The sequence below is a fragment of the Lygodium microphyllum genome, chromosome 6, assembly GCF_053477565.2.
Source record: "Lygodium microphyllum isolate KBCC chromosome 6, Lygodium_microphyllum_v1.1.10, whole genome shotgun sequence".
NCBI lineage: Eukaryota > Viridiplantae > Streptophyta > Polypodiopsida > Schizaeales > Lygodiaceae > Lygodium > Lygodium microphyllum.
Window position 1 is genome coordinate 56,132,348 of NC_141140.1, and position 14,936 is coordinate 56,147,283.

Sequence of the window (14,936 nt, forward strand, 5' to 3'; positions counted from 1 at the left end):
CTTGACGCAGAAGGAGTACATCCAAAAGTTCCTTGAGTGATTTCATATGCAAGATGTTAAGCCTATTGGCTATCCTTTACCTTCTCATGTGAAGGTTTGTTAGATCGATTGCCCACAATTTGATGGGTAAAAGGTTGAGATGGCCAAGATCCCTTATGCATCCATAGTCAAAAGTTTAATGTATGCTATGATAGCCACTCATCATGACGTAGCATTTGCAATGGTAGTTGTGGCATGCTATATGGCTACACTTGGTAGGTGGCATTGGGGTGTTGTGAAGGATATCATGAGGTACCTTAAGGGCACTATAGATATGTGCATATGTTATGGTGGCTAGGATACAGGAGTCATGGGGTACATTGACTTTGATTATGCAAGATATGGAAACAATAGGAAGTCCACCCTTGGGTATTTCTTCACCTTTGCTGGAGGTGCTACCCACTATAGAGGCAGTGTATGTTGCAACCACTAAGGCTTGCCAAGGAGGCTCTTTGGTTAGGCCGACTTGTCATAAACCTTGGTATTACTAATGTGGACTGTACATTACATTTAGATTCTATAAGTGCTATTCAGTTGGCCAAGAATCCAATCTTCCATGTGCAGACAAAGCACATTGAAATGCATTACCACTTTATCAAAGAGGTCATTGAGGACAAGTCCATTGAGCTTGTCAAGATCTCACTAACCAAAATCCTGCAAATGTGCTCACTAAAAGTCTCTCGTTGGAGCATTTTGCTTTTCTTAGAAAGCTAATGGTCCTTGGATGAGATGATGTCTTTTCTCATCATGTTGTACTTTAGATATATTTGTACTTTGCCACTTTTTTCTTGTTCTCTCCTCATCACTAGGGACACATTGGCCTTTAAGTGGAATATTTCTGGAGTAAAGGTGCATGTGCCTACTCCACCCATGTATTACAACACTGACAATATCCACACACTTGTACACTGTAGGTTGCGGCACCCATATTATCACTTCATTCTTTATTCTTTTAGTGACATTTGAATAAGGGAAGACCCATCACACATTGTGACTATTGGAGTTCCCACATCTTGAGTCTCTCTCTTTCTCTCTTAATACATCTACCATAGCTCACTCCTCCATTGCTTTCGCTTGCTTGTGGTCTCACTCAAGCTTCTCCCTTTAAAAATCTCATCAAAAGAATCTCTTCCACTACATATGTGAATGGTGACTCCCCATTTGCTCCTCCATTTCCCTCTCCTTCTTGTTCTTGTATCTCCCCAAAAATATATGTTGATCCTCTTGGAGAGAGGCGATATAGGGTGATGTATAGCATTCAATATTGTGAGATCTCTGCCCTCATTCACATGTACGAGTGCTAGGATTACATGCCATGATGCATATCTTGTCCTATAGCTCTTGTGCAATCAATACTGCCATTCCTCTTGACCCACTTGTGATACCATGATGTCTCATGCTACCTCTATAGGTGGACTCCCAAACATATTCCTACACTATCTAGCCCCCTCTTAGGGCTTCAGTGTGTCTTGATAATTGTGATTAAATATTGGTTCTTCTTTAACATCCTCCATCATATGTGAATGTGTCTAGAGTGAACCATTGTAGTTCCACACTAGCATTCATATCTCTAAAGTATCAATATCATCGACCATTATTCCCTAGTTGGCCACCTTGTCATCAATGGTGATCACTCAATTGTCCCTATACACTATCTTCTTGCCTTCTTTCCTAGCTTTGATTATTCTAGACATATTAGTGCATCAATGCTCTACTTGCATTATAGTGAGGTTATTATCTATGTAGATAGGATCTCTTGGGAGTCCTCGTAGTATAGCCTTCTTTCTCATGAAGGCCATTCTCTCCATGTTATCTCAAAAACTTGGTATGAGCATGCACTTTTGTGCATCTTTCCCTCCTCTACTACCAACTTTGGTGAAACGGAGTGGATCATCCTCATTGTATGCAAGGTGCACACATAAAGCCTTGCCATTCCTTTTGAGTGAAGAACCCTTTGTTGGGTAATGATGTTGAGTCTTACTTTGAGGTATCTCACCTATCTCATCCTCTCTTCCTCAATAGTGGTGTTGACAATGTGAACTCTCTCTTGTTGATCAATGTTCTACATTTTCAAACTTTTGTTTCCATTTTTTGTCTCATTGCTTGCAATTAGGATAAGGCACTATTTGCCATTTTTATGTTAGATGACTAAGTAGGATTGGAGCAACAGAGAGTGAGCAATCAGCTTATCCCTTTCCTTTCATTATTCTCACTCGTAACTAGTAGAGGTTGAATAATTATAACTAGGTCATCTAGTCAATGTACTAACTATGGTTAAGTTAGAGACCACCGACTTATTTAATGTCCCACACTTGATGTGTACACCTGGACATACAGTTAGACTATTGGTCACACACATAGACATATATCAAGTCTTAACACTCCCCCTCAAGCTCAAGATAACACATGTACACCAAGTAGCTGTCGGAATCGACTAAACTTATCTTTACCTAAAGACTTGGCAAAGATATCTGCTACATGCTCATCTGTCTTCACATGCATAAGATCCACTATGCCTGCAAGAACCATCTCACGGATGAAATGGTAGTGTACCTCAATATGCTTCGTTTTGGCATGATAAACTGGGTTTGTGCCAGAAGTGCACTACTAATATTGTCACAAAATAAAGTCACTAGAGCATCAACCTGCATATCCAAATCAGCCACCATCAACTTAAGCAACCATGCAATTTCACAGGCTGCCAAAGCAACACCTCTGTACTTTGCCTTGGTACTAGACAATGCAACAATTGGTTGTTTCTTACTACTCTAGCTAATCATCCCACTTCCAAAGCTGAAGGCATAACCACTCAGAGACCTACATTCATATGAGCATCTTGTCCAATCCGCATCAATGTAACCAATGAGTTTCAGGGCCTTATCCTTCTCATAGAATAGCCCATAATCTACATTGTACTTCACATACTGCATAATCCATCTAATAGCATCCAAGTGTGGCTTTTTGGGCTTCTACATGAGTTGACTTATGAGCCCAACAACATAACTCAAATTAGGTCTTGTGATGGTCAAGTAGAGCAAGCTTCCAACCATCTGCCTGTACATAGTGATATCATCAATTTTAGCTCCAATGTTTATGTCTAACTTAACATTCTAATCCAGAGGTATATCAACCAGTTTACATGCAGCCATGCCATATTTTTTCAGCATTTCCATGGCATAGTGTTTTTGCATCAACCATAAACCATTATCTACCTTTATTGCCTCAATACCCAAGAAGAATTTCAGCTCTCCTAAATCATTCATATCAAATTCAGATTTCAGCATACTCGTGACATTCTATATTCCAAAGTCATCATCACCTGTGATTATCATATCATCCACATAAATAACCAGCCCTACCAATCCTCTGTCTGTCTTTTTTGTGAATAGACTATGATCAGCCCTACCAACCATGAAACTCAAACTCTGCAAGTAACTATTGATCCTTGCATGCCATGCTCTAGGAGCATGTTTCAGCCCATACAAAGCTTTCTTTAGCTTACAGACATAGTGCGGAAACTTAGGGTGTGCATATCCTTCAGACTGATTCATGTAAACATCCTCTTCCAAGTCACCATTGAGAAAAGCATTCTTAACATCCATTCGTTGCAATTTCCAACCTTTTGCAGTAGCCAATGCAATCATTGTTCGTATGGTTGCCATCTTGGCAATAGGGCTGAAAGTTTCATCGTAGTTTAGTCCATACTGCTGAGCATATCCCTTAGCGACCATCTTTGCTTTGTACCTCTCCACACTACCATCCAACTTGCACTTGATCTTAAAAATCCATTTGCAGCCAATGGTCTTTTTCCCATCTGGTAGTGGAACAATATCCCAAGTACTATTTTCAGCCAATGCATCTATTTCCTCATCCATGGTTGTGCACCAATTCTTATCCATCACTACTTTAGCATAAGTGGCAGGTTCTTTAACCTTCGTCATACAAGCATAATGCTCCGCAGAGTAACCATTGTAAGTCAATCTATCCACAGGATACCTAACCCTCTGTGAGTGTCTGAGTTGTGGTGCACTACTAGGTTCCCCTCTCTCATAAGGTGGAATGTACATGGTCTGCCTAGTACCAGGCATTATACATAGTAGAAATACGAAGTTCACTATCAAGACTATCAATCGAGTCATAGCCTGAAGTCATCATGCCAAGTGTATCATCATAAACTTTCTATTTCCCTTTAATGTCCATCATGTCATATCTCCCCCTCAGTGATATTGTGGTGACAGTGGAAAATGAGTCAAAACTCTGCAATCTCTATGTCCATGGAGATACAGGGGATGATACATTCGTAACACTAGGACCTGTCAATGCAGTACTCTGCTGCGAACCAACTGTAGAAGCATGTGCAAAAGGCATGTCAAACGGTACTGTTGTAGGTGATGCATACCAAGTAGCCATCTCATCAAATATAACATCCTTGCTCACAAGTGTCTCTCGAGTAGAGGGATCAAAACATTTATATGCCTTCTTTTCTTGCACATAATCAATAAAGGCACACTTATGTGCTTTCGGATCCAACTTCCTTCTCTTTTCATCAAGAATATGCACATAAGCAATACAACCAAATACTTTCATGTGACTAACATCAGGTTTGTAGACATACAACTTCTGAAAGGGTATCACATCATGAATGCATACAATGGGAGTCTTGTTCAAAATGTACATGGTTGTCATAAGAGCCTCAATCCAATAGTAAAGTGGCATATTCTTCTCATTCATCATAGCACGAGCAACTTCCATCAATACCCTATTCTTCCATTCAGCTAGCCCATTTTGTTGTGGAGTGTAGTTGCATGTAAGCTACCTACGAATACCATTTTAAGCCAAAATTTTGTCAAAACTCATGTGATACATACTCCCCACCGCTGTCGAATCTCAAACAAGAGATGTAGCAATCAAATTCTTTCTCAACCTGCTTCTTGAACTGCTTAAAAACAACAAACACCTCATCCTTTGCCTTTAGTATATAAACTCGAGTATAGCGGCTAAAGCCATCTATGAAGGTCACATAGTATTTAGAGCCTCCCATAGATGCATTATGGGCTGGCCCCCACACATCAGAATGTACCAATTGCAAAGGTCTCGTGTTATTTCGTATATCTTGACAAAAGGCAATCGTGACTATTTACCAAATTGACAAGCATCACATACATAACCAAGATCAGTGTAAGTAAACTTTGGTAAGCCAGTAACAAGCTGTCTCTTCTGCATCAATTGCAGCCCCGCTATTATTAAATATTTACACACCCCACTCTTATGACATATTTCTAGGTCTTTGGATGTGCTTGAACCATGAGCAAACATTGCTTATTTCAGCTATGGTAAAGTGGCATCTAATGTGAACATTCTGCTATGTCTATGACCATGAGCAATCAATTTGTAGCCATTACCAAACTCTTCAATGAAGTAACCATGCTTATTAAAACGGACCTGCAAATTCTACTTAATCATCTGACCCACAAATAGCAAATTCTTCGTAACGGATTGGACATGCAACACATCATGCAAGTTCTTCTTCTTGCCATCATGAATCACCAAAGGTACTATGCCTTTATTCTCAATGCTATGCTGTATATCGTCGCCTATATATACATAGCCATTCTTGTCAAGCACCATATCTATGAACTGGTCACCATGAGGTGTCATATGATTCGATGCTCCTGAATCAATATACCAAACATCATCTGCATTCGACTTCTTAGCAACCCTGTTCTGCATGTAAGTCATGGCAAACAACCGATCTATGAAATTGTCCTCTATACGGCTAGATGATGCATAATGTCCATGTTGCTTGCCCTTCTGATTGCCCTACTTCTTCTAGCAATCCTTGGCAATATGTCCGTACTTGCCACAGTAATGACAATCCTTATCCTTGTAAGGATTATCACAGACACATTGTGGCTGCCAGGAGCCTCTGCCCCTAGGGCTAGATCTCCCCTTGGCTCTAAAATTGCCACCTCCTCATGCATTTGAACTCTATTGGGTATTATTACCATGAGACAGTTTGTGGTGCTCCTCTGCCACAAGCAAATCCCCTACCACGACTGCCATGGCCGCATTGATTCGAGTAAAAAAACAAGATCCTTACTCTTAGAGCTACTAGAACCAATAGCCAATACCAATTTAACTTCCTCATGAATGAGCAATGCCACAAGCTCATTAAAATATGGCATTTCAACCCACACAGATATGGAAGTATCAAAAGATTTATACTCAGGCCCCAAGCCATTTAATGCAACTGCAACCATATCTTTATCCTCCACCTGTATGCCAATGGACGCCAACTGGTCCGCAATGGTCTTGATTTCAGTGACATAGTCCTGAATAGACCTACCCTTTCTCTCCATATTATTGAATTTCTGCTTCAGTTGTATCTTCCTGGCACTTATGGTAGTGCCATAATACTTGATCAAGGTATTCCATGTATCCTTTGAAGAGCTGCAGTTCATAATTTGCATTACCATAGCATCAGAAATACATAATGACAGCTAATGTAGAACCCTATGTGCTCTTTCCGTCCAAGCTCTATGAGCTCTCATATGATCTAGAGTGGGATTCCTATCAGTAGGGAAAATTAGGTTCAACCTCTGCTCCTGTTACCAAATCCCAATATCATTTTCCTATCATAAAGTTCTCCATGCGAAACTTCCAGATGGCATAGTTGTTACTGTCAAGTTTCTCACCCACTATCTAGGTTATGTTATTTGTTTTGTCTGCATTTGCCATGTTGTAAACACTACCTGACTTCCTGTAAACCAAGGTTTCTTAATTGATCAATTTTAGCCTTCTAATTCAATGACAATTTTTAGCAGCAAACCTCTGTTTAAATCAGTGTATTTTAGTCCATAAACATGTCAACCATATACCAAGTCAAGTGGCAATACATCTAGGTATAACAACCTATTTGTATGGACTGCATTTACTACATACTCTGTATGTAAACACACTAACTCGTGGCAGTGAATAGACAAGCAGTCTATGAACAGCAACTTGTGTGTAATTGGAAGTCTTTTCTCAGCCAAGGCAAGAATATTTATGCCTCAATATAGCCCACAGCATCTCATAAAATTTCCACTACATACAAGTATCCATATATGTCCATCTAGACACATTGTAGTGCATGTACAAAAGTAAATATTCTTCCAGCTAATAAAAATAGTTAATACCGTGCTATAACCAGCAGTAAATCAATCCAAATTTGAGCATTTAATACTCACAATATCCCACAAAAATACCTACAGCATCAATGGCATGACTCAAGCCTACAAGTACCAAATGGATGTCAGTATGTTTCCACCTTCGAGTGATAACTATCATACATTCAAATTACAGATTTCAACCTATAATTTTCAGATCTGTAAATGCATTCCAAAACTGAATTTTTAATCCCTTTTAATCATGCCCAAGTGTACATGAGTATTGCACAGACATTTATCAAGCATTATTGATAGTCATATCCATCATTCCAAAGCATTGGTGGATCAAATGGTGCCCTGTATTAGTGCTGGAAATTCCAGGACAGATTTCAACCTGTCATTATCTTCAAACACTGAGCATTTGACACTCCCAATCCAAGATCAAAAACATGAGAGGACACATAGGCTTTGTCAAGCATCCACCAAGTATAAGCTCTTCAATGATCACTGTCTACTGAGACTTCAGTGTGGCCTATGAGTTACTTTACACAAGTGTATTCAGCCTGCATTACACAGGTCTGCTGGTCACATTCAAACTGCTTTACATCAGTTTGCTACAGCATACATAATGCTCCATGGCCTCATGCCAATGCTCAACCATTTAGCAAGTAATATGTCACATTGGTTGGATGCACATACATTATACATCAAGGCTGCCTTCAGATCTGTCCAGGTATAGCTGTAGGAACAGCAGGCGCAACATCTACAGGTCACATTTTCTGCCCTGCTCTGCCGGTCAATGAGTTGTTGGTCACTTGCAAGCTAATGCTTCTTCACTGGAGGCTCTGATGTATGCCTCAAATGCCCCATATGATTGCTCAAGCAAGTGGACGATTAATAGTGTCCAGATCTGCTCCCGTTTTTTCAAGCGCAAATTTGCTGCATCACATCTACTTACAGCACAAAGGGACCATTGATAAACATCTCTAGGGCGAGCAACACATAGTCAAGACTTGCATATAGTCCCATCAATAGATCCATATTTTACTTTTTATCCCTATTTTGAGGGTTTAGAATTTTTCATACATTGGCTTTTCAATGCCTTCATGATAAATTGTGTAGAGAGCCATAAGGTTTTAATAATCAAGCTGAAGACATGTAAGCCATTCACTATTTAGAGTTTGTGCTCTCTTTTTTTAATATGGTTTAACAGTCCATGACATCTACAAAGGGGGTGCCTCTCTTGCAAATATTAGGGGAAAACCAGGCATAGATAGGATAGCTTACAAGCCGAATGTTCTTGTGTCATGGTCAAAGAGTAGTTATTGCTCATGATAATTATAAGCCTTTCATTAATTTGTTATGCAGCGTCATAGGTTGTGACAATCAACATGAAGACTGATTGTTAAGACTACAAAATCAAGTGAATACCCTGTACTACTAAGACTACAAAATCAAATGAATACCCTAGTACAGCTGTATCAAAATTTCATCACAAGAAGGCTCTTTGGTTGAGCTAGGTATTATTTCTAATTGCAATTCCCTCTTTGACACTTTATAACTCGCAACCGAAAATGTAACCAAACAGGAATAATCTGGAGTGTAACCAGATTTGGAATAAGTAGGCTAAAACTGTTTCCATTACTTTTCCATTCATTGCATAGTCGTTTGCAAATGGGTAAGCCATTAGCTGTTAGAAAAAAGACCACCCACCAGATCTGGAACAATTCCATTCTCACTGTTTATGAAAGGGAACGATCCTCAGAACATGTTACAATGAGAAGTTAATGATAATGTTATGATAACACTATGTACAACACCGATTACAAGCTTGAGATCCACCTCAAATGAATGTACAATTGCATTGCCAGGCTTTCAGAGGCAACACTGAATAAATTTTTTTGGAAACAAACGAAAGGTGCAATGATCAATTGTTCAAACAATTTGGTTGAGCGTAACAGATCATTGTGCTTTGCCAGGGATTTTTTCAATCAGCTCTGGGATGATTTCAAACAAATCCCCTGCCATGCCATAATCAGCAATCTGCATGTGGATAGATGTTTAGTCAAGTTAATGTACATATTAGAGACAGAGAAAAGCACTGCTAACCTTTGATGCAACTGTTCACATAACACATAGGAGACCAAAACACAAACAATGTTTATGATGGTACCTGGAAAATAGGAGCATCAGCATCTTTATTGATGGCAACAATAACCTTGGAGTCTTTCATGCCAGCAATATGTTGAATAGCGCCAGAGATGCCAACAGCAATGTAAAGGTCTGGAGCCACAATTTTACCAGTTTGACCAACCTAGACAAAGCCAAGTTGGTTACTATAGCAAGAAACATTTACCACAGCCATGAACTACAAGCCAAACAAAATTGTGCACACCTGCATATCATTGGGAACATAACCTGCATCTACCGCAGCTCTTGTGGCACCAACTGCAAATGAAAACACATCAGAAATGTCTCCTGAGTCCTGATCGTGTGATAATGACTAGAATTTTGATATTAATGTTAGACAATACCTGCTCCTCCCAGTTTGTCTGCAAGCTTCTCCATCAATTTGAAATTTTCTGCACTTTTAAGAGCTCTCCCTCCCGATACCACCACTTTGGCACTACCTAGATCTGGCCTCTCACTTTCTTGGGATGTTTGGCTTATCCAAGTAGAGCTTCCGATAATATCTAAAACCATCAAATCCTAAGTTAGTCCATCTACTCACAGGGTCAAGTATTTTACTACCACAAACATGTGTGCAAACTTCAAGCAAAAGCAAAGTACCTGAGCTCAAGCTTGATATGTCCAAAGAATTCAAAGGAGCTGCGGCTTGTCCTGAACTAGCGTCAGTGCCCATTGAAACTGAAAAAGCTGTTGGTCGCACTGTTAATAGACAAGGGTCTACTCCCTTATAGCGTACTGTACAGAGTGCATTTCCAGCATAAATTGGCCTGAACAAACCATGTAGTGAAACAATATTAAGGTCAGATGTATTTGGTGGACCAATAGAATGAATCCAAGATGCTAACTTCAAACTGTTGCACACATCAAATTCTTTAAAGGATGAATAACATGTTTACCTGACAAAAGTGTGTTCATCCACAATCTTTGTGACATCTGATATCGGTGATACATTCAGCAAGGCTGCCACCCTGGGAAGAACATTCTTTCCAAAAGATGTTGAGGCTGCTACAATGTGTGAAAATTTGTTTTTCTGCTGTGCCAAACGAATGACCTCTGCCCATGGTTCTGCTAATGGATGCTTTAACTTGTCAGACTCCACAATGAGTACCTGTCATGATTGCAACATCCTTACCTTCCAAAAAGAAGACACAGATGCTCACTTAAAAGTGTACTGACAGTTCAATCATGTTCAGGAAGTGACAGGAAGAATAATAGCAGTGTACAGTCCTTTAATTCTTTACTATACCTACCACTCCAGGTATTACTATCCCATTTAGCTGAACAACTCAAATGCTCTAGCTATCAAAAGAAGTCCTAGACCCAGCAACTTTCTAGAACTGATGCACTGCTTGAAATGGATACAAATAAAAGCAAGAAAGAATACGTGACCTTTCAAGGGGGTTGCTCAGCAAAGCACAGATCTTCACCATGCATAGCAAGTAATAAGGAGTATAAAGCATCCGTGATGCTTAGGATGCACTTAACAGACCCTGTAAATAACAGTATGAATGATTTGTCATGTGTGTGAAAAATTACCTCAGAAATTGAGGAATGAACTGAAGAAGCATGCTTTGCGGCTGATTCTACAGCTGGTCCAGATCCTGCTATTAGCAAAGAAACCTTGTTGCCTGCACTTATTAAGCCTGCTGCCACTATTGCATTCAATGAAGCACCCTTCAGTGCACCACCTTCATGTTCAGCAACAACTAATGTACTTGCCTGGACAAGAATGCATCATTAGTTACTTGTAAAGAAACATACAAAATCAGTACCATCCAAAGTTCCAAATTCAGTTAAAAAGTCAATGCATAGTCTATCATCATTCATGGTATGCAAATAGGCGCCTGTCTGTGTGTGTGTGTGTGTGTGTGAACAAAAACAAGCAGGCTGGTGAAGGAAAAGAAGTATAGGTTACTGAATATTTTTGAAATTGTTTTTAGCTCCAAAAATGCAATTCCACAGGTCCAGGAATACATGTTAAAATCCTTCACTTCAATTAGATGCATAATAACAATAACTTCGCTGTGTGTAGTGACTAGTTATTCTTTGACCACTGAGACAGGACATGTCTGAGACTTTTCTGACTGCCATGTGTAAGGGCTGCCTGCTGCTGTCATCAACTTGGTTGCTGGATTGCTTGACAGGAGATGTTTCTACACATAGATATGATAATTTTTCTCGACCTCACTTGCAACTTGAAAGCATTATCTACATGTTCCAACTTCAAACTTTACGAATGCTGCAGACTTGTGTAGCAACTATACACATAAATGAGACAAACTTCCTACTCAACAAAGGATTCTGTGTCCAGAACATGCATCCAACAGCAGAATCACCATCATCAGGATGCAAACACACTGCACACTGGTAGCATATAATGGCAATGATTTCAAACCCTGGTGCAACTCAAAAGCACATCCCACATTAACGGCTGTCCAGCACAAGCCTACTTACACAATCTAGTAGCATACTGAGCATCTTGCCCCATAGCCAAAGGTTGTGGAAAGAATTGATTTTCTACACAAGGATAAAGCAAAGCTCATCCTCGCTTTTTTGACACTTGAATATTATTGCAGACCTTCGGCAAGCCAGCGTAGCCTGATTTGCTGATGACTTATGACACCAATGCAGCCATGATTGACCAACTTATGACCAGCCTTGATGACATTGCTGCTAAAGTGCACAATGTCATTTACTAGTTTTGTCATATATGTAAGTAAAATAGGTGCCAATAGCGACTTGATGTGGTCAACAGGCAATCTTAAGAGTTTAACACTAACGAAAATAACAATCACCATGCAGAAGAAGTTTCAGACATTTTCCCATGTGAGAAAAGGAACTCTTTTCTCTTGATTTTCACTATAGTATTCAACATCGTGAGCTTCTGCTCAGGAAGCGCCCCATACCTAGCTAGGTGTGGTGTTGTTTGGGGCAGGGGGCTGCTGGCCCCTACCATAGGCCCGCAACCCCCTGCCCCCAACTGCAGCTAGCTAGGTATGTAGTCCCTCCCTCGCAGAAGTACATGAAGTTGTCATGATTCATAATACGGGAATTATAGTGGGAATTGGTCTAAAACTTCTTGTGATATGTCTGGCCAGACAGGGACGATTAAAAACAATCGCTTAGACCCAGAAAGCAAAGGGAAACCTTACATGGCATCTGGCAAAGTGATTGTAATACGGGCGTGATGCAAGCGTCTGCAATCGCTTCAGTCCAGAACGAAAAATCGAAGTCCTCCCCATCCTTGCTTCCTTCCTCTGGTTAGGCTATGGCAGACTGCAGTGCGCCTGTTTCGGGTGAGATGAGGACAGGAACACACACATATATATAAAGCTTATCGACCCAACACTTGTCGGTTGGCTGGGTACGAAATTTCTATCAGACTGAGGCCGACTCCAATGATGGTCAAAGAATTTTCAGACCGAGGCCGACCCCGATCGTCCGTTGATGGTAAACTCTGTATACAAATTAACATACTGTTGTGTGATCTCTCTCCCTCCCTCTCTCTCATGCGCCTATATACAATGTTATGTCATGCGCGTATACGTTAGCGGATCACAAAAATATAAGCGCCTAGTTGTTTCTTTCCGTAGATATGCAAACAATGTTAGAGCCACGCCCCGCCTAAGTCACATTGTCATACTAGGGGAGCCCAGCTCAAGTATATTCGATTATAGGTGAGGAGAGAGAGCAGTCTTGTCTAATTCTAAGGGAAAGAGAAATTGATGCCTAGTTAGCTCCTCCCAATCGCCATGTCGTTTGCACTTCAAGAAGTTGGTGTAGTCCCTCCATTTTTAGGACTACATCGACTCTCCAGTGTTGCGAGATATGCACTCGTCAATGGGCCCAGAGGCTAAAGGAAGTCAAGTTTTGCTTCAATGCCTTCATTTTTTGGTGCCTCATTGACTTACCCAAGTCTTTTGACCTAGGCATGGCTTGTACCTTGAATCGCAATAATAGCTTCACTCCCGTAGTAAGGGAGATGTGAACCTTTCTCTTTTTATTCCAAGGAAAAGAGAATGGCATGGTATCTTTGGGTGAGGATAGGTCTTACAATTTTGGCTAAATGGCCTAGAGTAGTTGCCTTTATTGATAGTTTGAATAACATGGGGTAGTCTTGGGAAACTTCGGTAGAAGTGCTTGTACCCAATAGACTGATTTAACCAATAACAAGAGTTTGTGCCATGTTGAAAGGATGAGCTTGGGAGCCTTGTGTAAATGTGGTCTATCCTCCTCATGTGTACTACCTTTGCCTCATTAGGAGTCATTTGTCAGCAACTCTTTGGACATGCTTGTTATGCTATCATAGGACTCTTTGTCCATGTCATTTATTAACGTGATGAACTCCTCCTACCTAAAGCAAACTACATCAACCCTTGCATATAGAGAGTCGTGCTTCTTTCCATGTTTGTGCACACACCTAAAGGCCATTAACTATAATATATACCTTAAGATCTTCAAACCCTAGCCACCTTTGCCACATCACAACGTAGTCTTCATGCCTAAACAAGGTTGGCAAGCTTTTCACCTTGCCATGCTCAATATAGTGCCCTAGACATCCCTCCCTTATGCATCACATGCATGCAAAAGCATTGCATTCCGCTCCTTACTTATCTCTCCCCCTCATGTCGTTGACCATTACCCCAAGAGTGCTTATTACAATCGATTTTCTTCCATGACATTGAGCCTTAACTTAAATCATCATGCAAGGCTTGAGCCAAAGCTTTCTTGTGCTCATAAGCTCCCCAATAACCCAATAGTTCTTAGTGTGTTGAGCTCCATATGCCTCTACTTGTTCGACAATAGACAATGAGTTTGGAGTTAAGCTCATGTGGCTTAGAGTATAGCTTTTGTCATTGGCTAGTGGAGTAGGTGGGTAAGGAAAGAGGTAGTTGAAAATGAGTAGCCTCTAGATAAAACTTAGTAGTAGCACCTTGACTAATATGTTTGAATGGTTGTTGTTGCTTTGTGATGTTGGAGGAGTGACAAAACCAATGAAGTATTTGTTTGCATAGTTGATCATATTCCATGTGAGTAGTAGGTAATGATGCCTATCAACGATATGCGAGAGATTATCTATAAGTGGTTTGCTAGGAAAATGGTTGGCTACACATGTGGTTCACACAAATAATGAATGCTTGTTTCACTAAGTTGAAGACATTAGATTGCAAATCACAACTTTTTAATTGGCACAAAGCAAGAAGGTAGTCCTCAAAGACTGAGGCTAGAATACAGACTCGATGTGGTCTCCAACTCACATGTTATTGTAGAGTTATGTTGGCACTACATTTTGCCAATAGATTTTGTAAATCTTAGTTCAATTGTTTGGAGATTGAGTAGAGTGCTACATGGTGCTCACATACTTGAGCAAATACTCTTGCCATTTGACACCACTTGATTCTCTCTACAAATATGCACATCAATAGCCATTGTGTACCTAACACATATGTTAGTGTTCAAGTGACTACAAGACTTGACGATTAGGTCCAAGCCTTCTCTCCCCTCATATTTATAGCGCACTTTATACACCATAAGTGGACTCTCTCTCTCTCTCTCTCT

The 14,936-nt window shown here is 40.3% G+C and overlaps 1 protein-coding gene across 1 annotated transcript; it reads right to left on the bottom strand.

The window, feature by feature from the left end:
- Nucleotides 1–8,734: 8,734 nt before the first annotated feature.
- Nucleotides 8,735–12,917, bottom strand: ETFALPHA (electron transfer flavoprotein alpha). Its single transcript, XM_087679541.1, has 8 exons — nucleotides 12,530–12,917; nucleotides 10,914–11,096; nucleotides 10,274–10,485; nucleotides 9,978–10,144; nucleotides 9,722–9,880; nucleotides 9,583–9,635; nucleotides 9,361–9,501; nucleotides 8,735–9,230 (listed from the first exon to the last, which is right to left on the bottom strand). Exons 1-8 carry the CDS (start codon nucleotides 12,617–12,619, stop codon nucleotides 9,150–9,152), a joined length of 1,086 nt encoding a protein of 361 aa, XP_087535667.1. The 5' UTR covers nucleotides 12,620–12,917; the 3' UTR covers nucleotides 8,735–9,149.
- Between the last annotated feature and the right edge of the window lie 2,019 nt (nucleotides 12,918–14,936).